The sequence below is a fragment of the Phlebotomus papatasi genome, chromosome 2 (assembly GCF_024763615.1).
Source record: "Phlebotomus papatasi isolate M1 chromosome 2, Ppap_2.1, whole genome shotgun sequence".
Lineage (NCBI taxonomy): Eukaryota > Metazoa > Arthropoda > Insecta > Diptera > Psychodidae > Phlebotomus > Phlebotomus papatasi.
This window is the reverse complement of record NC_077223.1, coordinates 36,999,148-37,021,885: the sequence shown is the minus strand read 5'-3', so window position 1 is coordinate 37,021,885 and position 22,738 is coordinate 36,999,148. Positions and strand designations below refer to the sequence as shown.

Genomic DNA, 22,738 nt, shown 5'->3' with positions numbered 1-22,738 from the left:
ACTATTTAAAGCAGCAATAATCAAGAAAATTTACTCACCTTTTGCAAAACACACTGACAGCGGTTGATGACTTTTGCGCAGTGGAAAGACTATTGTAAAAAAGCCTATTGGATTCAATATGTTTCATGTTTCATTGAAGTTAGAGACAAGGGCGTAGTCACTAAAATTAATAGTTATTTTTTTTTAAAGAAATTGGCCTTCATTAAGATTTTTTATTGTGGGCATGCGTATATAAAAAACATATTTTTCTAATATTTTTTTTCTTTCTAATAGTTTTTTGTTTAGGAATTATGAAACCTAGAAATTGTTCTGTCTAAGACTAAGAATGTTTCCAGAAACATTTTCCAAAACATTGCTAATTGCAGGGGCATGACATTTCCTATTTTCCCATATGTTTCTAGTGAGCCGAAAAACTTTTTGAGTGTATTAGGTGTTTTCTGTCATTGTAGAATGAATTAGTAAAAAATACTAATACAAAATAAAAGGCAATTTAATAACGAAGAGGCAACCGAAGACCCTAAATTAGCAACCTACATAGTTTCGGAGATATCTCGTGAAATCTGTACGAAAACAGGGAAATAATTACACTAAAACTGGTCGCATTTTTCAGAGCTAATGTCACCCCCCTGGCTAATTGCGACGAATTTGCCTCATGTGCCGATTTATTTTATTAAGGTAAAAATTTTAAATATTTTAACAATTTATGGAAGAACTCTGGCCATAGCGTAGTGTTTGTTGATGAATTTCTTTCAAACAGTTGAATCTTTTTATTCTGACTACACTCAACTCTTCGTTATCCGGCACTTCGTTATCCGGGTGACAGCTGCCAAACACTGGCGCTTGATGTATTCAAAATTATTTTTACTAAACATAAAGTTTCTCTATAGTGAATTAAAGTATTATTATCATTGTATCGAAGTTTTTAATACATAATTGTGATAAAAAATGAAACATAAGCATACCATGAAGAAAATTCTCTTGTTTTTTGTCAGACAGAAAATAAATTCACACAGCACAAAATAGAAAAACCGTTGATCATTCAAAAAACCTAAATGTCATTTTGTCCCCCAGTCAGCCGGATAACGAAGAGTTGAGTGTACTTTTACTCCGCGCAAAATTCGTTCTACGACCGATTCATTCAAAAGAAATCGTCTGCGAGTATGCAAATTTTCTAGATGCTTAAAGCCATTTCGCGCGTTTTTCTATCGGTCCCGAAAATTTGCATAATCCCGGGACTGAGTGTATTAAATTTTTGAACGAAAAGTTACAACATAACACTAAGAAAACCATGGCAAATTTGAGCATATTTGCTTAACTAAATAACCTTAATCTTAATATATTTAAAAAATGCCAACAAACTTTTTCAAATTTAACTGCCGCCGAAATTTAAAAGTAGCCAGATCTTAACGAATTACTATAGTCCATGTCATTTTTTAAAATTATCAACGACTTTTCGTATTTAAATTGCTCGAAGGCTTCCACTTTCTTTGCGATTGTGGTACTTGTCCTCGCTCTCTTCATTATGGATCATAATTATCACAACTACTCAATTAAGTTTGACAAAAGTATTAAAATAATTATGGCAACATTGCTGTTGGGTACTAAAAAACATAACCTAACTTATAGTAGACTCTCACTCAATCGGCTCTTTTTCAATCGGGCGACAAATTTTGTTGACAATTTTCACGTTTAATTATGAAGCTAATTCGTTCAAAATCGCTGTAGTTCTTCCTGTTTTATCGTGATTCTTTATAATTGAGCACTTTTTGTGGAATTTACAAAGGCTTTGATGCCCAAATCTATCGATAAACTGGATGACATTTTGCCCCATATTCCCGATTGAGAGAGAGTCTACTGTAAAATCAGTGTTTTGAAATCAACGGTCAATGAATTGTGGATTATAGAGCGATGGCCTATAGCGGGGTTCTACTGTATGTTCTATTTTCATGAATTCACAGAAAAAAATGATTCAATTTGATTACTATGATTACATCCGTGCTTTAATACAAAAAAAAACAAAAAACTTTTTTCTAGAGCTTTCAAAATTTCACTTTGATAAAAAGTTTTCTCGTTTTCTCTGTTAATTATAATTACAAAAATTTTCAAATAAGAAAATAAAAGAACTTTAGATTAACTTTGTTTTTAATTATTATATTATTAATAAAATCAATATTACAGACACATTCTGCAAATTTTAATATTGAATTGAGAGAATTAATGTTGAATTTAGAACCAATTACAGTCCTTCTCCAAATACACAGGAGACGTTGATTTAAGCGAAGAAATTTTCGAAAATTTGTGAAGAAAAGAGGAAAAATTTCAATATGCTGAAATAAATCAACCGAATTAACTCAATTAATCCTTTAAGGTCGATAGGGACACCAGTATCCAAAAAAAGTTTTCCTACGCTTTTGCTCTAAAGAAGTCAGAAAAAGAGATTTTTTCTGACCCGCAATTTTTGACCCTCTCCTGCTCTCACCCTTAAAGGGTTAAACAAAATTCTTTTTAACGTTCTTGATCAAGAGGTAACTCACATTTCCATTTTTACTAACAGATCTCTGGTTTCTTAAATTTCGCGATGAAAAAAGTTTTTTTCGGGTTTAGCGAAAGTGTTTCTTGGAGAATTAAATGATTCACCCCTTGTTCCTAATAACTTAAATTACAATTTTAAAAATGTTTCATGTGTGTTTCACGAAACATGTTTCTCAAAGTCTAAGACCGAATAGGCCTTTCTCACGCGCTCTTGTCAAAACAATTTTCCGGGGAATTAGTGAAGTCCAGTTTATTTTCCTGTTTCTTTCCATAGAATACCATGTCGACTCGTTGGTATCCCATCTATCAGAAGGGGAATCCTCAACTGAGAGTCTTCCTGCCGAATTTCTGGATGAAACTCATAAGGTCCAAGGAGGAGCAGCCAAAGAATGTTGTTGAATTCTCATGTTCCTTGGAAATGACAAAATACGACATTCAGAATTACCTAGAGAAAATCTACAAAGTTCCCGTAGTTGATGTAAGGACGAGGATAGAGAGTGGCAAGACGACTCAAGATTCTAATTTTGGCTTCGTGAAAAAGGCTGATGACGTGAAAATTGCTTATGTGATCCTTGTAAGTATCTCCCGGAACCGACATTTTAATTGGAATATTTCTGAAAGAATTTTCTCTCATTTTAGCCAAAGGATATGAGCTTTGAGTTCCCTGATATCTTCCCTAAAGACAAAAAGGAGAAGTTGAAGGAGGAAAAATCCCTCGATGAAGGCAAGAAGAATCACAAGAAATTTTTAGATAGAAACAAATCGCGGCCCTCGGTTCCCGGATGGTATTCAATTTAGGAGCTTTTGAATGTATTTTTCCAGTAGGCTGAATAAATTATCAACAAAAATCATGAAGAGTTTGTTTCATTTTTCTTCTGATTCCTATAAAAGAAAATGTACGTGAAACTAAGGAAAAGGTGAGTTGAGTAGGTCAAAAGATGTTGTCCGGGAAACTAAAAGATTTGTTGTATCTCAATTGATTTCTTGGAAAATTGTTAAAACTTCATCAATCATGGCTCACGATTCTAAACGTGTTACCACAAATTTGACCACAATGTATGGCAGGTAAGTGAAGATATTTCCAATAAATAAGACCCTCTGCGTCAAAAGAATCTTTCCCTCCAGGATTGCACCGTCGGGGAATCATGAGAAGATTAAAATTTATTTCTGCACTGACCTCGACAAATCCGTGCTGATAAATAATTTTGAAAAACGGGGATGGGTTCAAGTGGCTGCAGATGATGATTGGAACTTTTACTGGGCAGGAACTCAGACCTGTAGGAATATCTTCAGCGTTGATAGTGGCTATCGTATGCACGATAATCAAATCATCAATCATTTTCCTAATCATTATGAACTTTCTCGGAAGGATCTCCTCGTGAAGAATATCAAAAGGTACAGGAAGGACTTGGAGAGGGATGGAAGTCCCCTGGCTGAGAAGACAGAGACTAATCAATCAGGTAAGAAGAAAATCTCCAGAAAATTTTGGGTAGCACATTTCATGAAACATGTTTTAAATATCAATGTTGATTGAGATGATGTTTCATAGGTATTTGCGCATGAAATCAGTGTTTCATTCCTGTTTTATGAAACTTTATATACCTGTTGAGCATGTTTTGATATTGATCTGTTGATCAACCAGGAACAAATGCATTTTATCTTGAATTAAATTTTTTTTATCGAAGGGAATATCCAAATATAAATCCTAAGAAGTAGAAATAAATTGAACCAATTAAATCTATTTTAATCATTAACAAAAAATTTTCAATAAACTTATCAATAACAGTCTGCTAAGCAATAGGTGATTTTCGACTTGTTCGATGCGACTCTATCTTCAAAATTGTAGAAGAAATCAAAATATTGAAGTTAGTCAGTTAGTCAACAAAAAATTATTATTGTTCGGTAAAAACCTATAAGATTACTAATAATCTTTGCAGGCCTTTTAATGTTGACTAAGAAATTATTTTTGAAGTTTAAAAACAAGTACTTTTTCCAATTTGTAATTTTACTGCTTATATATTCAAAAATTAGTAGGGGAGGTTGGAGCCATTTCAGGCACGTGTGGTATTCAAAAATATGAAATTTTGTAAAACTAGCTGTAAGTTATTCTACTCCAATTAGGTCATAATGTTTTGCACAGAATTCCTAAAAAAAAGGGGTGGCAAAGCGTCCCAGGCTTTGCGAAATGCTCCTACTCGTGACTTAGATCTATACACTGAGAAAAAAAAGAGGGTGCGATTAACTTTTTTTCCTCTCAGAACTTTAACATTTTTTAGGTGTAAAAATATATCAACATTTTTTAATGTTAATTTTACACCATTTTAAGGGTAAAATTAACATGAAAAAGGGTAACTTTAACCCCTAATACACCTAAAAAGGTAATATTTACACCGATTTTGGATCAATACAGCAGGGTAAAATTAACATTTCCAGAATGTTATTTTAAATTTTTCGGATTTCTCTCAGTGTACGTTAAAAGTAACTTCGCATCATTTATCATTTACCGGTTCTCAACCGATTTGAGCCGATTCATAAAGATCCTCCAAAATTGTTTTAAAAGTAAATAGAATTGATTTTCGGATAAAAATTAGTTATCGGATATGAACCAGTTTATTACCGGTTCAGAACCGATTAGAACCGATTCAGTTTTATAAGAAATTCAAATACCTTTCAAATAAGCGCAAACACGATACCATTCTGTTGAAAAATGCGTTCTCTAGTGTCTTTTAAACCTTTGACCTTGAAAAACCGATACTATGAATGATTCAACGGTATTTTGGTCTAAGGACGAAATGTCCACCTGGATAATCTCTAAAACATATCCAAAAATGAAAAAAAAACCCTCCCCAAAGAAGGGGAGGGGTGGGGGAATAATGAGGGGCATGTTAACGATCCTTGGGTCGACTTATGGGGGGTCCCCCGCAGGTCCCAAGTCGCTATCTCTAACCGTTTGGCCTCTAAAGCTGGCGACAGCCGGACGGACAGACGGACAAACAGCGTGACGACATTTCTCAGAAATCGTCTGAAACGTGAAGATTTGTTGATAAAAGTGGTCTCCGGGGGTTGGAAGGTGGAAATTTGGGGGGGGGGGGGGGCGGTGAAAAAATTGAGGGATTTATATTGTACTGCTCTCTCTGTGGAGTTCGAACAGTAAAATCAGTTATCTTAATCCTATTCAATTGTACAATTACTTTATCAAACTTTCTTAAATTAATTTATTAATTTAATAATTCAGAAATAATCCCTAATGAAATTTATTTAAAATAAACACACCTTTTAGATCAGGAAAATTTCATGAAATCAAAATTCATATTACTTTTTGTTCTGGAAGATTCTGTATAAATTCCACATTCTACTTCTTGCAACTCAAATTAAATTGAACTAAATGGAATTTGTAGTGGGTTTCAAAAGGAGAAGAAAAACATGTAAAACATTTGAGAACAATTGTTAGGAATTTTGATTTCATGAAATCTTGATTTAAAAGATCTGTCATTATAATGCCAAATGTGAGCCATAGAATCTAATGTGGTTGTAGTTAAAATTAAAAACTCTTTATTTTCCCTTTGCTAAAATTTGCATGATGATTTCACTGCAATTTAAATCCTAAATTGAGCCGATGAATTTATATTTTTTGCTGATCAAATTTAAATTTTTACTGGGCGTTTCTACAGTTTTAAAGGATGAGAGTTTTTTATTTTTAATATAATTATCTCCTTGATACTAATTATGTAAATTTGATCAATTTTTGTAAATATTTAGGTCAATTTGAATTTTTACTGACCAAATTTGGTTTTTTATTAGTCAAAAATATTTCTGGGAAAATAATCTTATACCTTCTAAGAAAAAAATTATGAAAAATTATTAAATTGGACCATTATGGCTCCGGCACACCTTTTAGATCAGGAAAATTTCATGTAATCGAAATTTACACATCTTTCTTTTTCAAACGTTTTGCATATGTCTATCCCATACTTTCGGACTCTTCTCCTTCATTTAAACATCAGACTAATTTAAATTTAGTTCAATCTATTTTCGAGCGCGAAAGAATGAGATGCAAAACATGTGAGAAAGAAAGTAATGTGAATTTTGTTTTCATGAAATTTCCCTGATCTAAAAGGTGTGGTGGAGCCATTAAGCACGATATTCACGAATTTAAGAAATGATAAAACTTTACCATTAATATAACTTAGGTGGAGGAAGTTAGAAGAGTTGCAAGATACTTACTCTATACCATCAATCAATTATCAAAAAAAAGAAAGAAATCACGAACTTACGAAATGACAAAAAAAGTTAAATATGGATCTAGAATAATCAAATAATAATCTAGGATTAAGAGAGGCAAATAATAAAAGTCTTCTTCAACTTTATTGTAGGAGGAACCAAGTATCTGTACTTGGACTTTATTCCTGTAACATTTGTCCTTCCTGCTGATTACAACATGTTTGTGGAGGAATACAGAAAAAATCCTTCCAGCACATGGATCATGAAGCCTTGCGGAAAGTCTCAAGGAGCTGGAATATTTCTGATAAATAAACTTTCGAAATTGAAAAAATGGTCCCGAGAAGCTAAAACAGCATTTCATCCGCAAATTGGAAAAGAAAGTTACGTGATATCGCGCTATATTGATAATCCACTGCTAATCGGTGGGAAGAAATTTGATCTGCGTCTCTATGTGCTCGTTACATCATTTCGTCCCCTGAAGGCGTATCAATTCAAATTGGGCTTTTGTCGCTTCTGTACCGTCAAGTATGACACCAGTGTCACCGAACTGGACAATATGTACGTCCACCTGACCAATGTGAGTGTGCAGAAGCATGGGGGTGAGTACAATAATCTCCATGGTGGCAAATGGAGTGTCCAGAACTTGAGGCTCTATTTGGAGGGAACTCGCGGCAAAGAGGTGACGGATAAATTATTTGGATCCATTACTTGGTTAATTGTGCACTCATTGAGAGCTGTGTCTCCTGTTATGGCGAGTGATAGGCATTGCTTTGAGTGCTACGGTTATGATATCATCATTGATAACACCCTCAAACCCTGGCTGGTAGAAGTTAATGCATCACCATCGTTGACGTCAACAACGGTTAACGACAGGATTCTCAAATATAAACTCATCGATAACATCCTTTCCGTTGTATTGCCACCTGATGGAGTCCCAGAGTAAGTTAATTGGATTATATTGCATTACATTTTTTTTACAAAAAAATTATATCATATGGCATTCAGATCCACGGTATTTTAAGATTGAATTTTTGGTAATTTTGTAAAAATTTCTTTAAAAAATCTTTTTTCGCTTTATATAATCTCTTTCAGATAAATTTTAATTTTAAAATTTTAGTCATAATTTCAATATAGAAAATACTGATTCATGGAAAGTCATAGAAGTCCAGATAACGATACCTCTAACAGTTTGCCCTGTAAGCAGGAGAGTATAGAAAATCCTATGAATAAACAATGACGTCATTGTTCTCGAAACAGTAAAATTCTATTTTTTCCCTTGTTAATCTAATATTACAGTAACACAATGTGTTAAAATGACATGAAGTTAGAATAAACCTTGAAAGAATACTACGGAAGGAGCTCTTTAGCAAAGAAACGGATCTCATATATTCCGCTCTATCTTTGAGTTTGAATAATAAAATGTGAAGAGGATTATTTTAGGTGAGATTCCAAGTGGAATACAATGAGTGTGCGTGCATTAGAGTGCATTATACGGGCATCAGATCTAAAGGCTTAGCCATATGGCTTAACTTTTCTAATTTCTTATCACTCAAGATTTTTCTGTAATATTTTGATTTAAGATTATATACTAAGGGATAATGATTCATTAAATTCTGAGAAACCAATAAAATTGATTGCTATATTCAGGATATTGAGCCCTTCAGGAACTGGGCTAAACCTCTGATCTGAAAGTTACTTTATGCCCTAGACACACTTATGACTTGAGCCGAGAGCCGACTTAATAAAAAATGTTGGAAATGAAGTTTAACTATTATGTCGAGTATAATAACACTAAACCGTCTCTCGGCTAATCCTCAGGTCTGTCAAGGCCCTAAGGCTACCCCAAAAATCTCAATAAACCACTTATTAAATTGTTCTTTGTAATGAGACAAAAAACTTTCCTATCACTTTTTCTCCTCATCACAAAAACAATTTAAGAAAAGTCTCCTAATTTTAATGACTTTTTTATTAGCTGGCTAGTAGAATTTTGTGTGCAAGATGGTAAATTTTACAAAATTACTTTTATACGTTTGGTTTGTAATAAAAGTTATTTTTTAAAAATCACAATTAAAGTTACTTGCCTGTATTAACGGATGTATTGTCAGATGAAAATACTTTAATACCATGATCGACATCCCATTTCTGCACTTCCGCAAATATAGCTTCGGCAATGGTATGATCATTTGCCGAAATCACTTTGGAGACGCCCGAGACGCCCTTACAATTCATCTTGAAGAATTTCGATCTGATCGGATGTAAGTAATTGGCAATGGACGGAAAACTTAGACCCTTCTTGATTTTTCCGTTTTATTCTCCAATAAAGAAGTATAGTAGTGATCTGTAGAAGGATAAAACGAAGCCAACAACAAAGTAGTAAGTAGTTGAAGATCTGTCGAAGAATAAATTGGAGACAAATCTACATACATTCTAACTACTACTTCCTTGTTGAAAAATAAAACGGATATATCAAGAAGGGTTTAAGTTTTCAGTCCATTGCCAGTTACATCCTGTTAGATCAAATTTTTTTCAAGATGATTTCCAAGGTGTCTCCAAAGCGACTTCCGGAACTGGTCAGACCGGAACCGGTCTACAGATCTTCTACTACTACTTCTTGGCAAAATAATTAAGACTATCTGTTGATGGTCCTGTTAGAACTATTGCAATGCGTTTAATTTTATACTTCTTCCAACATTGAGAAAAAAACGGGGGTGCGATTAACTTTTTTCCTCATAAATTTAACACTTTTTAGGTGTAAAAATATATTAACACTTTTTAGTGTTAATTTTACATCTTTTTAAGGGTAAAATTAACATAGGAAAAGGGTAACTTTAACCCCTAATACACCTAAAAAGCGTAATATATACACCGATTTAGGATCAATACTTCAGGTTAAAATAAACATTTCTGGAATGTTACTTTAACTTTTTCGGATTTCTCTCAGTGAACCAGATCAGGAAAAAGTTTTCCATCCAATTAAAGGGTTAGTGGTTGAAAGTTACTTTTGGTTTAGTTATTAGCTATTTAGTTAGTCTTTTTCTTTAGATAGTTGACCGTGAAATCTTGTAATCTTGAGAGCTTTGGTCAAGACTCTGGATTGTCGCTGTCATAAATTTGGCAGCTTCTATGGAGTTCATACAAGTACTGCCGAGAACTGTGGCAAATTCTTCATTGACGATGCGTTTTCACACGGGTTGAAAATCCTCCGGTAGAATAATTTGATCCTCATCATCATCAACCATCTCATTCTATGGAGAAAATGTTTTTAAAAATATAATATGAAAAACAAGGTCTATGAATAATTCACTATGTAACAAAAAAACTGAAGTGAAAACTTCTAAACAGAAATAAAAAAAAATCTAACTTTAATGTTAGATCAAATACTTAAGGGGTTACATGTGTTAAACAAAAAAAACTGCATATTTTCTCTAATTTTCTTTCGATAAAATTTATTTAATTCAAACTCTTAAGTATATAGTAGTATAATATGTTTTAAAACTATATTCGATTTTCGGAAACTCTTTTTGGTGAAAACTTATCTTACAGTAGTCATGATTACTTAATTTAGCTTCATCATAAGTCAAAAAAACAAAATATTTCCTGCAAACTGATGAGTGAAACTAGTATTTAAACAAAGTATTTTTCATAAAAATAATTTGTATTTTTCAGGAAAATTAAAATACAAAAAATTATCATTTTTGGTGTATTTGCCACAATGTAAAATAAGTTGTAATCGTTGTGATCAGGGAAACGAAAAACCAAGGGGATGACATTAGCTCTGAAAAATGCGATCGATTTTATTGTAAACTTTTCCCTGTTTTCGTGTACATTTCACAAGATATCTCCAAAACTATGTAGATTGCCCATTCAATATTAAGTTGGCTTTTATTTTGTATTTATATTTTTTGCTAATTCATTCTATACTGACAGAAAACAGATAATAAACCCAAAAGTTTTTTCGGCACGCTAGAAACATATGGGAATCATAGGAAATGTCATGCCCCTGCGAAAAACTCTTCGTCAAAATTACACGTTTAACTCTATCTGCTTACAGGATTTTTTTTTAAATTCTGACTACCGGAAAGTAAGTTTTTCCAAAACAGGTCTCTGAAAATTATTTCCTGAATTATATCTCAATTAGCTGATCATTAAGCAAGATCGGCGCCGATCAACCGGTCATGCAGGTCGACCGACGCCGATTTAACATATATGCTTTACTTGCTGATCGTACATCCCCTGTTCTTAGCCTGAAGAGTTACTAATAACATAACGTAAAATCTGTATGAGCTCCTTAGGAAAATGTTCTATGGACCCATTCCGTAGTATTCATCTAAGAAGTCAGTACAAAAAATTCTGTGTTACAAAGAACAAGTTATTAAATATTTTTTCGGAAAAATTAGTATTACAGATAAATTAGGCATTTGAAAGTGTTGTTAGTTCATTAAACAGAATGAAATACAGAATGATGCAAAACTATAAACCGGCATAGCAAGGTATTTAGATAAAATATTTTTGAATTTCCAAGGAAAAAATCTTTCTTGATATAATAATCTGAACATTACCAACATAATTATGAAATACAATTGCGCAAATTAAAATTATTTAGCTCTTCGCTAACTTATTTTTTTTATCGTTTCAATATCACATATTTCCCATGATGACCAGATTTAATCCAATATGACAAGTTTTATAGTTGCGGTTTTTTCAAAATGTCACAAGTGAAATTGACCGATTTTATCATTTTGCAATTTTTTTTTATTATTTCTCAAAGTCCGGCAACTTACCATTTATATTGCTTTATTTCCGTTTTATTGAAATACTTTAAGTCCATCGTGGATGGTGAGTAATCATTGGTATTTTTTGGCTTTCTTGTGTATATTTTTTTAGTGTTCGCTGGAATAAAATTCCCAGTCAAGAGGCTTTGGGAAATTTTGAATTGCTATTGGATGAGGAGATTGCAGCTCAAGATGAAAACTCGTCAATTGTCAGCAAGAAACATAACGGAAATCGCTGGAAATGACCGTAAAGTCACTCGAAAGATCTTCAACCAACAACACGCACTAACTTTTACTTGTTCAAAATTTATCTTGGGATTGGAAGAAGTGCACAGAAAAGGTATAAATCATCAGCTGCTCATCAATCAAGTGGGAGGCTTAGTGCACTTAATGGTAAATGGTTAAATGGACAAAAAATTGCATTATTTTGAGATAGACTGTGCGGTGAGTGTCGTTCAATGCTTTGGAGGAGAGATAAAATGACTCTTGTCAATGGGATTTTTGTGTATATGTATATGGTTAAATGTGCACGCGCGAAAGGAGTTCTGCAACTTTGCAATTTTCTTTATGTGCTTTTTTTTCGAGCAAATAGATTTTTCATGATTGGCGGAGGGGATGGAAAAAAGCCACTTTGCCAAGGCAATGAACGAAGGAGTCTCTCAGACACTGCTAAGATTTCCAAGTAAAACACCTTTAAATACATAATGTTTTATTTTATATAGTATATACAAAAAAAAAGTGCCTTGTGGGGGGAAAGGAAAGACTGTTAAAAAAAAATCTTGCACAGTTCACCTACCGTTTCGCGAAGTGAATTTTTACCATCACGCTCAGTTTCAAGCAGGCATTCAAGTCTTTTACCGCCACATGTGATTCAGTTCAATTTAAACTGTGCGGACAGTCGGTTGGTCTGGGCAGCTGAAACGTAATCTTTCTCCTGCCTTCTCTTTGACTATAACTCTTTTAACCTGACCATAAGTTGTGCTATTATAGTTATTACACCTTTGATCGTATTAAGTGACTGTGTGCTGTGAGTGGAATTTTATATTTTGTGGCACAAAAGAAAAAAAAAAGAAATGTTGTGAGAGAGAAAAAGAAAGTAAATCGATTTTTATGTTTTGAAAAAAAAAGACTCCAAAAAGTATTGGTTAGACCTATTACGAAAATCCGTTTTTTTTATTCCTTCCCTCCCAAATCACCTTAAGAAAAAGTGAACACTATGGATTTGCAAAATTTTCCACTGTAGAAACTTAAAAGAAAAAAGAATGAAATCTGTAGAATAGGAAATTCTTTGGATTGTTGTGAAAAAAGAAAGAAAGAAAAATTCTTGAGTTTCCGCTAAAGAAGTGAAAGACTTGTGTGACCAAACAGGAGAGTGATGTGATTAAATTGTGAAATTTAATTAAAAAAGAAGAAGGAAATTCAGTGAAAACCACTTTCAGTGCTGTGATATGACAGAGTTCAGCGACATTAATATATAACCATTTGCCCAACGTGGAATTGGAGAAGGAAGTGAAGATAAGAAATTGCACATTGAGGAGGACTTGAAGTAAAAGCCACTAACATCATTGAGATCATCAACGTTGTCTAATCTCAAGGTGAGACTTTCATCATTGCATATTATATATATCTTTTTTTCATTTTGCTAAATGACTATCAGCAATTTGTAAATGATCACCTATCTAATTTGTGATCATTAACCATTTAACAACCTGTGCAAAACACATTAACATAGAATACCTCTGCTTTTGTACTATGATTTGCTATATCTAAACGTTTAGAAGTAAAAAAAATAGCAAGAGGTATGTAACTCATATTGAGAAACCCAATTCTTGCATCGGGAAACTCGAGAAACCAGAAAGACTTATCAAAAAATGAGAATGATTCCTTTGAGAATTAGGACGTCTATGTAAGTTCGTTAAACAGTAAAGTAACTTCAAATTTCTAATTAGAATATCCTTTACATTATTATTCTTCCCAGATTAAAATTTGAACTTATCGAGGCTCGATGGACTCAATTTTGAAAAAAAAAATTCAATCTTGACTTTAAAAAGTAGTTTTGAATGAATTTTAGGTCTAATGAGATGTAGCAGATAAAGAGAACATCCATTCTCTCAAAGGATTCGTAAGAAAACACCAAGAGAAGTCAATTTTTCCGTCCACTATCTGCTTTTCTGTTTTATATTGTTTAAGTATTCCTTCCGTAGTATTCTATCGACATTTTAAAATTTTTAATTTCAACCTTGTAAGAATACCACGAAAAACAGTCTAGAAGTTGGAAATATGAAACTACTTTTCATATCAAATTCCTGATCTTCAAAGAAAAGAGAATAAGTGCGTGCCATGCTGGTTGACCGGGTAAAGTTCAAATTCAAACTTCTGAAATTACATAGGGTGGAGTAACCACTTATCGCCACTTTTAGGAAAAACTGAAATTAATTTAATTATAATTTTTTAAACCCTTATTATAAAGTAACTTAAATTTGACACAAAGTTACTTAGATATGTTGTCTATAGAAATATCAAACTAATAGTCCCTCAATTTAACGGTGGATTACTTAAAAAAATATATTTTTATTAAAAATTCAAAAATAACCACTTCTCGCCCTCGCCACTTACTTGAAAAGGTCCAAACTCAATTATTTTGGACAATATTATTAAAAAATATATTCAGCGTTGTTTTTCTTCCTGATACCCTTTTTAATATTACTCATATTATATGATTTTATATGATATTATATGAAGTGGGTCACTGGCGAGAAGTGGTGACACCACCCTACTCGTTATCAATTGGTTCTCAGTTTCTCTGTGATCAATCAAAGAATAGGTGATAGCATCTTCTTTTTGTAAGAACACTTTTTAATTGCTCAATCCGCTTTTAAAAAATCACAAATTTTAGCTTTTTAATCGTGATGGAAATTTTTTTTTATAGTTAGGGAAGTGCCGGCATGGTTGAGACACTTTTTTTATGTTTTGATTTTGACTTTATGGCAATATTTTTAAAACTCAGGAAACTATCTTGAAATGTTGTGTACTCACTAGTATAGACTTTATTAAAATAACTCGATTAGTGCTTTTGTCACATTTAAACACTCAAAAAATATTCCACAACTTTTCAAACATGCAGGCTCTTCCTTAGGTATTATTTTTTCAAATCCCGTTTACGAACTTTTCAGACCGCGTTTCGAAAAACCTGCGTCTTAAACATGCAGGCCCTCTCCTACCATTTTTTTTTGCTAAAAACACTGCTAATAAATTTTTTACACGTATCGAATCGTGCTATCACACTAGGATTTTTTCAACTTGTAAATTCAAATTAATTATCAGATGAATTGTTCCTATGCGTTATTTTGCATTAAAAATCATTTGAATTGATAGATTTCATTTATTTATTGATATAAATTTATACGTGGTTCACAAAAACAAGTTTAAACATGGTTAAATAGCATAAATGTGGTAATAATAGCATAAATTTCAATTTTATTGCAGTTAAACAAGTAGCTTTTTGAACCAAATTGTTCTTAATAAATTTATTTATTCGTAACTAATACATATTATTTATGACCAAAAATGAAATAAGTACAGTGATTTAGTGATAAACTTGTACGGGAGTGAATCTTTAGTATCGGGAGCAATTTGCTAAGCTCTTTCAAAGCCTTTCAAAAGAAATTTCTTGCAAAATGTATCCCGGCTCTGAGAATTTTCAAGTAAATTCTAGAAATATTAATGCTTAATTGAATTTAAAATTAAATTGTGAAAATCCAAGTGTGATGGCACCGGAAGAACAATAAATTAAAACATGAATTAGGAAACTAATTTTATTTTGTTATTTGGAGTCGCTTCAAGTAGCTCTTTAGAAAAATGCATCACTTGTCCCTTTCCATGTAAGCAAAAGTGGCCTGCCTTTGAATGCTTTAAATATTTCAATTTGTCTCTTATTTTTAAAAGTAAAAAAAAACATAAACTTTAGTTAACTATAAAAGAAAAATTTAATTATTCAAAGACAGGCCACTTTCCCCTATTTAATCCTTATCACTTCGGATTTTATAAATGAAATTATGAAATTATAATCTCATATGAACGATTAAATATTATCTGGTATAACATGATTGATAACTTAAAAATATAGATAAAACCTTTTTTTCAATCTTATCACAATATTTGATTGGTTTAGGGCAGAATCACTTTTACAGTAAAATGCTTACCCTATTTCGTAAATTTGCGCATTTTCATTGCAATTCATTCGCAAATTCTCGATTACCGTATTACCTTATCTCATACTCGGTGGCACTAGGTGAAAATAATATAAGAAAATTGAAGAAATAGAACAAAAATTCGATAAACGGTGAGCAAAAAAAACTGTACGATTAATTTCTCTTACAGTTTTTTTGCTCACCGTTTATCGAATTTTCATTTCATTTGTTTAATTTTCTTATATTATTTTCACTTAGTGCCATCGAGTATGAGATAAGGTAATACGGTAATGAAAAATTTGCGTAAGAATAGCAATGAAAATGCGTAAATTAATGAAATACGGTGAGGCTATGGCGAGCATTTTGTTGTCAATGTGATTCTACCCTTAACCTTAAAGATTTAGAGATGTTAAAGGTCTTATCGATCAGAGAACGTGATTTGACTAAAATATTTTATTAATTTAAATATTTAATGTGGATAAGGATTAAGAAGACTCTTTACTAAAGTAAACGTTTTATTAAACTTTAATAGAATAAATATAATAACAATAAGTATAGTTATTCGAAAGGCACATTCCTCTTATTCTAAAAAAAATTATATGTATATAATTCAAGGGGTATTAATTATCATATTAATTATCAAAAAAATAAAATATATAAATAAAATAAAAAAAAAACAATAAGATGAAATGGATTGATGGGAGGTTGGGACTGTTCACTTAGTTTAATTTTTTTCAATTTCAACTATTTATGTTTGAACAAGACAAATTCAACTCACTTTTTGAAAGTGTAAAAGTTATTTTTTTAGTGTGTGTCTCAGTTTAATGGCCAGTGCACAATAGGGGAAACTGGGGCACCACCAAACACGGGGTAGCACCAAACACTAATTTTTATTTCCAAACTACTCGGACTATCTCGATCATTCCTTCAGTGGACAAGCATCCCTATAGTGCCTATAAATTCCTATAGGTCTTATTCTCTGAAGTCAAATATCCGATTAAAAAATCGCAGTGTTTGGTGGTACCCCGTGTTTGGTGGTGCCCCAGTTTCCCCTAAATTTTGTTTGTAAACATGTTTTCAAAATTTGCTATGAGTGGACGAAGTGAATAGATAACGGTTTTATTCACTCTCATAGAAAATTTCAAAAACATATTTACAAACAAAAGTTGTTCTGCGCTGGTCATTATGAGCAGTCACGAAAACATGTTTACAAAACAAAAACTATTGTATGCTAGACATAATGTAAAAATTTTTCGTATTTTTTCTCTTTCACTCTAACTTAATTTATTAATAATATAATGTCAACAAAGTAATCAACAAGGCACTTCTTCAACTTTAAAGATTTTGTTTTATAAAATAAATTATTTAATGTTTTTTAGTTAAATATTTTAATGGGTTGTTATGACCAGCGCACAATAACTTTTGTTTGTAAATATGTTTTCAAAATTTCCCATGAGAATGAGCGAGATGACTAGATCTAGATCTCACTTACTCTCATTGAAATGTTAAAAACATGTTTACTAAACAAAAGTTATTGTGCGTTGGGCAATATTACTTCGTGTTTTTTTTATGATTCTTTCAATTTTGTTTTTTTTTTTAAATTTTTTTCTAATCATTTTTTACATCAGGAAGACTGCCAATGAAATATTAATGCAAAGGAATCCCTGAAATTAATCAAAACTAAATTTTTAGTATGTTGTAAAATAGAATACTTTTACTTTGAAAGATTTTTTTTATATAATTTAGATCTTTAAATATATTTGCTATTTAATGTTGGAAATTCCCGTGAAGGCATCTAATTTCTTTTAATGATTTTTTTTTCTATGATAGAGTTGTATGTTAATGTGTTTGCACTGCATGGGGTTTCTTTTGTGAACTTTTCACTCAATTGAAATTCGTACCCACGAATTTTTGATATTAATTTTCGTTTATTGGAATGAAAAGTGAGTGAAAGATGTATCACAAAAGAGGAGGTGGGATGGTTTGGAAGAGATACCCAAGTATAATGTTCAGGCACGTATTAAAAAAAAAAGAGTGTGTAAGATGTAGAAAAAAATGCTATCGAAAGTAGGAAATTAAGTTATACACATGGACGATGTTTTATGGACTCTGACTATGGTTCCGGCTATTGAACCATTGAATTAGAGAAGAAAAAAATTTTCCGTTTCGTTTTTACTATATATTTTATTATTTAATAATAATTTAATAAAAATACTTGAAGCACGGAATATTGAGAGAAGTCACTTTTACTGTAACACATTCATTCATTATTGTAAAAGGGGAATGTGCAATTTATATATATACAAATTATCCACTTTTGTGCAATGAAGAATATAAAAGTTTAGGTATATAATTTGATAATTTGTGACATATAACCGAAACGCTTTTAAGTTTCTGTCACAGTGCAAAATTTTCCTACAGTGCTTTTTATGTGTGACTATTTTCCTGTTTTGTTTTATGCTATTGAGGCATATTGGATCAATTTTATTATTCAACAAGAGAACCAAAAGAAGTATAAATCAGGTAACAATTGCCACGGAGTCAATTGAAAAGTGGAGGAAAATAGCGTATTATTAATTTGTGAAAGCGAAATTGGCATGATAATTGCACTTAACATAATAACAAAATACAATAAATAGTTATAATTTATATATGGTAATGTTATTCCAATGCTGAAGAGATTGTGCATAAGGAGAAGATTAAAAAAAGGTGCAAAAAGCTCAACTGAAAACTTTTGCCAAAAAGAAAAAAAAATTGAGAGTGAAAGAGAGAATGATGTACAATAAAAAAATGTTGAAAGGAACGTCCTTAGCTTGAATACTCTTAGCTTAGTATTATTGCTATTATTAATGAACTAAATTCTCACTTCTTGATGGATTTTTATGTACATATTTCAATGAACTTTCAACACTCCGTGGCTCATTAGAAAGGAAAAACCATATTGCAGAATATCTACGTTTATTTTGCTTGAATGGCATTGTGGAATGTTTTCTTCATATAGTTATCGAATTGAAGCATTTCTTTAAAAAAGCTTTTATAATGTAGAGTTAACTAAGCTGTTTTTGGAAAACAACAAGTCACAAATAAAAAAAAATATTTAAAAAAAGCGTGAGATTGTCGAAACGACACTTGAAGACACAATAAACACATTTAAAGAAGACTAATTTTTCATTCATGGAACATCATTTACACTAATTGTTATGTTAAATAAAATTTAGTTGAAGCAAATAATTACAACGAACAAGAGTTCATTAAAAGTGGAAAAAAGCATACATTTTGTAAATAAGCACATCCATTAAAAGCACGTTAATTGTTTAAACGAGTGTTCCTTGTAACATGAACATTTCTTTTTTTGTGCAAAATTTCCTATATCCATCCGCATTTATCTTTTGGCTATATACGGTTGAATGTTGCAAGAATGCTAATGGTATTTGAGCAATTCGTGCATGATAATAAGAAAATATATATGTATATATATATATTTATATATATATATATATATATGGTAAATCCTCAGTGTGTATTGCATGATCTTCACAGTTGATCTTGAGGTTTTGTGCAGTTTGTTGTTTTGAAAACCTAAGCATATGTAACTAATATGATTCCCACACTGCAGCCACGTGCCAACAATTGAATCATGATTATTGTTCTCCTCGACATTAATTCACATTAATTTACGTTTGCTTTTACCGTCTATTTTGTAGGTGAACATTACACCATGAGACTGATCCACCTCCTACTGGTCGTTGCACTCTTCAGTCTGTTTGGAATTGTCAATGTAAGTTTAAACTTTTAAACTTTTATTTTCTTCTAAAATATGTGATTTCCAATTTCTTCCCAAAGAAAAATATTCAATTAATTTGCATCTTTCATTCATCTTCACAACTTTCCTATTTTTTTCTACGTCGAAGAAGAGTCTGTGATATATAGAGTTTTAAATAATTAAATTTTATGCGAGTATTTTAAAGCAGAAGTAGTTATGTATACATATACTTTCTCATATAAAATAAATGCTCTCTAAAGTATAAACAATTTAGACTTTAGATCCTATTATATTGTATACCAAACTTTGTACATTTCGCACTTTCCTTATTGTTTTTTTCTTGACACTTCAATAAAGTTGAAGTATTTTTGAAGTACTTTTTTTTAACAGATAATCCTAAGTAACTCTTCAATGCTCATTATATAGGAAATCTAACAAACTTATTGCTAAAAAAAAACTTATTAGGTGTACAACATTGTTATGCGGGCTTCAGATGTAATGTTTAAAGCCTAATGGTTTAACTGCTGCAATTTTTCAGTATGTATTATTTTTGAGAAAATATTTACTCACTCAGTAATGTATATTTTATAGAAATTGTTTTATTAAATCTCGAATAAAACACTGAAATTCTTTGCTGTTTATAAAATGAAAATTGTCAGGATCTAGGCTAACCTCTTGTTTAAAGTCCATAGGGGAGACTGGGGCACATGTAACCATTTTCGATAGATATGCGAATTTGAGGTGATTTTCCAAGGACACCGTAATTTTTTGGAAAATCTTTCTTAGCTAATGTTTTACCCTTGGGTATAGGCAATACATCGAAGGTAATGCGGATGCTGGAAAACAATTGAGTTTTCCATAAAAATAAAATTTGTGTCACCGTGCATTTTTCTCTTTTCACAAAATACCTGGGGTAAAAGTAAACACTTTCTGGGGAGGATGTAAACACCCTTTTTTCCACCCTTGAAATTAACTTTGCACCACTTTCGATTATTTTAATTACTTAAGAGATATATAAAGACTGCATATTTTTCAAAAAATCACGATACTTTTTACAAAGAATAATTAAAATAGCAAAAAAAACTAAAAGCATGCATATCAAAGACATTTTTCAATGGAGTTTCCCCATATTTTGACATCATGTGACTTTTTATTGAACACAGCACCACCAATTTTTTCGTAGTCAATGAATTAGACATTTCGCATGAAGGTCAATTTCCCGCTCTTTTACCTACTCATTTTGTGAAATTGAAATTGCCTGTTTACATCTACCCCAAATGCTGTTTTCTGACCAATTATTAATTCTTTTGAAATAATGTGAATCTCAATTTCTCTAGTAAATGCATAAATATTATCCTAAAAGATGTAGGAAAGAACTGGTATTGCTACATTTCGATTATTTTACACAGTTTTTAATTTCCAGGTGGAAATCCAAATAACCAAAATAATGGAAATATCAACATTTTCGGGAAAAGTGATTTTTATTTTTAAAGTATTAGGATTTTATTGACCAATTCATCTGTGGACATACATCCCCATGGTATCTATGAATGCTTATGGGTTTTATCCTCTGGAGTCTTAAAATTAATGGAAAAAATCACAGTGTTTACAACTACCCCAGTTTACTACTGCCCCAGTTCCCCCTAAAGGTATAAGCTTTATTGCAAAAAAGAGAGAAAAAGTACCCATCACTATGAATATCGCGGTTTTGATGCTTTATTAAAAAGTACAATACACTCTTGCTAATTTGACTCTTTTAACCCTTTAAGGACGATTGGAATACCGGTGTTCCATAAAGAAAATAATTTTTCCTGACTACCTAAAATTATTTTTTTCTTATGTCTGTACATAATTGTAAAGTAGAAGGTTAAAGGAATGTAGCATATTTTTTGCAAGTCTCTAGCTATTCACTATGTAGTAAATATTTAAGCTCAAAAATGGCGAATTTTTAAATTCTCAATTTCATAATTGATTTTATTTATTTTTTATATTTCTAATTTGTTTTTTAAGAAAACCCTTTTGGAAATAAAAACTACAATACTCATACGTAATACTTTTCATTAAAGCGAAAAATATTAGTCATTGGGAGAATTTTACGAACTTTAGTTCTTTAATTGTATTTATGTACAGAGAAATCGTCAATCAGAGCAAATGACACTCAAATCATCCAGTTTTTTCTCAATGGAGGTAGGAAAAATTCCTGCCTCCACCCAGAATCGAACTGGAGACCTCTCGTTAACTAGACGAGTGCTCTACCAACTTTATTCATTCTTGATGTCATTATTCATTGGTTTTGTTAGAAAAATTACTTAAATTTTTGGGCTATTTTTGTCCCTATCGTTCATAGAAGCACAAAATACACCGAATCAGACTCTGTTGGAATTTCCAAGGTTAGGCGTAAAACTTATCATTGATTATGTTGTTTAGTTTAATTTTTATTGTTGATTTTCAGTCCGTAAAAAGTGTTTCCTCGTTAAAGGGTTAAGTTCGGACTACTTTCGGGCAGCAGTTAAATTTGAAAAGGTTTATCGACATTTTTTAAGTTTTTAAATGAAGCAATACACTCAAATTTGCCATGGTTTGTATTAGTCATCATGTGATTATGCATTATTAAAGGATTTTCATTAAATTTATCATAAGAGTTTATAAGCTTAATATGAGAATGCAGAAGTACAAAACACCGTTGCATTTCAAACAAATTTAACGCCCGAATTTCTCTTTCGCGTGACATTTCGGTCCCAAATGCCCGAATTTAAGATAGTCTACTGTAAAATAACTGGATTTTATATTTAAAATAGGTTCAGAAACAGGGTTCATAGTGTTTCATGCTAAACGGTTCCTTAGACCGTTTAAAAAACTATCTATCTTTTCCCAAATGTGCATTCCAAAGTGTTTTGGTTATTTTACCTTAAAAAACTGTTATAAGGAATATTTCAAAGATATAGGCAACCAAATAGTAATTTATAATATGTGATAAAAGGCGAGGTAAAATGAAGGGACTGATAATTATGTGAAGGTTGATTTGTAGGGGGTCTTCGAAGGCTCAATTTCGTTAGCTTTATTCGTTTAGCTTCTAGATATGCTCAGATATATCGTCGGCTCCAAATAAGGTTATTCTAAGTCTATTTACAGTAGTATAAGAAAGATGGTATCATTGGATGCAGAAACGTTGAATCTACATCCCCAAAAAATGTTATATTGGTTCAGTTATTCCTGCAAATGTTTAAGAAAAAAACTGAAAATCACTCGATACCATAATA

General features: G+C 31.6%; 3 protein-coding genes across 5 annotated transcripts in view; all 3 read left to right on the top strand.

Annotated features, from left to right (window-relative positions):
* The first annotated feature begins 2,723 nt into the window (after positions 1–2,723).
* LOC129804045 (39S ribosomal protein L23, mitochondrial) lies at positions 2,724–3,381 on the top strand. Its single transcript, XM_055851058.1, has 2 exons — positions 2,724–3,106; positions 3,172–3,381. Exons 1-2 carry the CDS (start codon positions 2,813–2,815, stop codon positions 3,328–3,330), a joined length of 453 nt encoding a protein of 150 aa, XP_055707033.1. The 5' UTR covers positions 2,724–2,812; the 3' UTR covers positions 3,331–3,381.
* A 131-nt stretch (positions 3,382–3,512) lies between these two features.
* On the top strand, positions 3,513–12,023 carry LOC129804044 (polyglutamylase complex subunit TTLL1). Its single transcript, XM_055851057.1, has 4 exons — positions 3,513–3,597; positions 3,658–3,992; positions 6,906–7,692; positions 11,638–12,023. Exons 1-4 carry the CDS (start codon positions 3,545–3,547, stop codon positions 11,768–11,770), a joined length of 1,308 nt encoding a protein of 435 aa, XP_055707032.1. The 5' UTR covers positions 3,513–3,544; the 3' UTR covers positions 11,771–12,023.
* The window catches only part of LOC129804043 (mucin-2-like), a 49,508-nt gene continuing 38,545 nt past the window's right edge, over positions 11,776–22,738 (top strand). For 2 of the 3 annotated variants that reach the window (XM_055851055.1, XM_055851054.1), the window contains exons 1-2: positions 11,776–13,120; positions 19,420–19,493. In XM_055851055.1, the coding sequence (XP_055707030.1) occupies positions 19,434–19,493 (60 nt within the window). In that variant the 5' untranslated portion in view covers positions 11,776–13,120; positions 19,420–19,433. The remainder of the gene's footprint in view (positions 13,121–19,419; positions 19,494–22,738) is intronic. The other variant, XM_055851056.1, reaches the window with a different exon arrangement.

What these genes read in the sequence shown, in the direction of transcription:
- LOC129804044 (XM_055851057.1), top strand. Translation starts at nt 3,545, where the DNA reads ATGGCTCACGATTCTAAACGTGTTACCACAAATTTGACCACAATGTAT. An exon ending in TTGACCACAATGTATGGCAG is followed by an intron (nt 3,598 to 3,657) that starts GTAAGTGAAGAT and finishes CTTTCCCTCCAG; the next exon opens with GATTGCACCGTCGGGGAATC. An exon ending in GACAGAGACTAATCAATCAG is followed by an intron (nt 3,993 to 6,905) that starts GTAAGAAGAAAA and finishes ACTTTATTGTAG; the next exon opens with GAGGAACCAAGTATCTGTAC.
- LOC129804045 (XM_055851058.1), top strand. Translation starts at nt 2,813, where the DNA reads ATGTCGACTCGTTGGTATCCCATCTATCAGAAGGGGAATCCTCAACTG. An exon ending in AAATTGCTTATGTGATCCTT is followed by an intron (nt 3,107 to 3,171) that starts GTAAGTATCTCC and finishes CTCTCATTTTAG; the next exon opens with CCAAAGGATATGAGCTTTGA.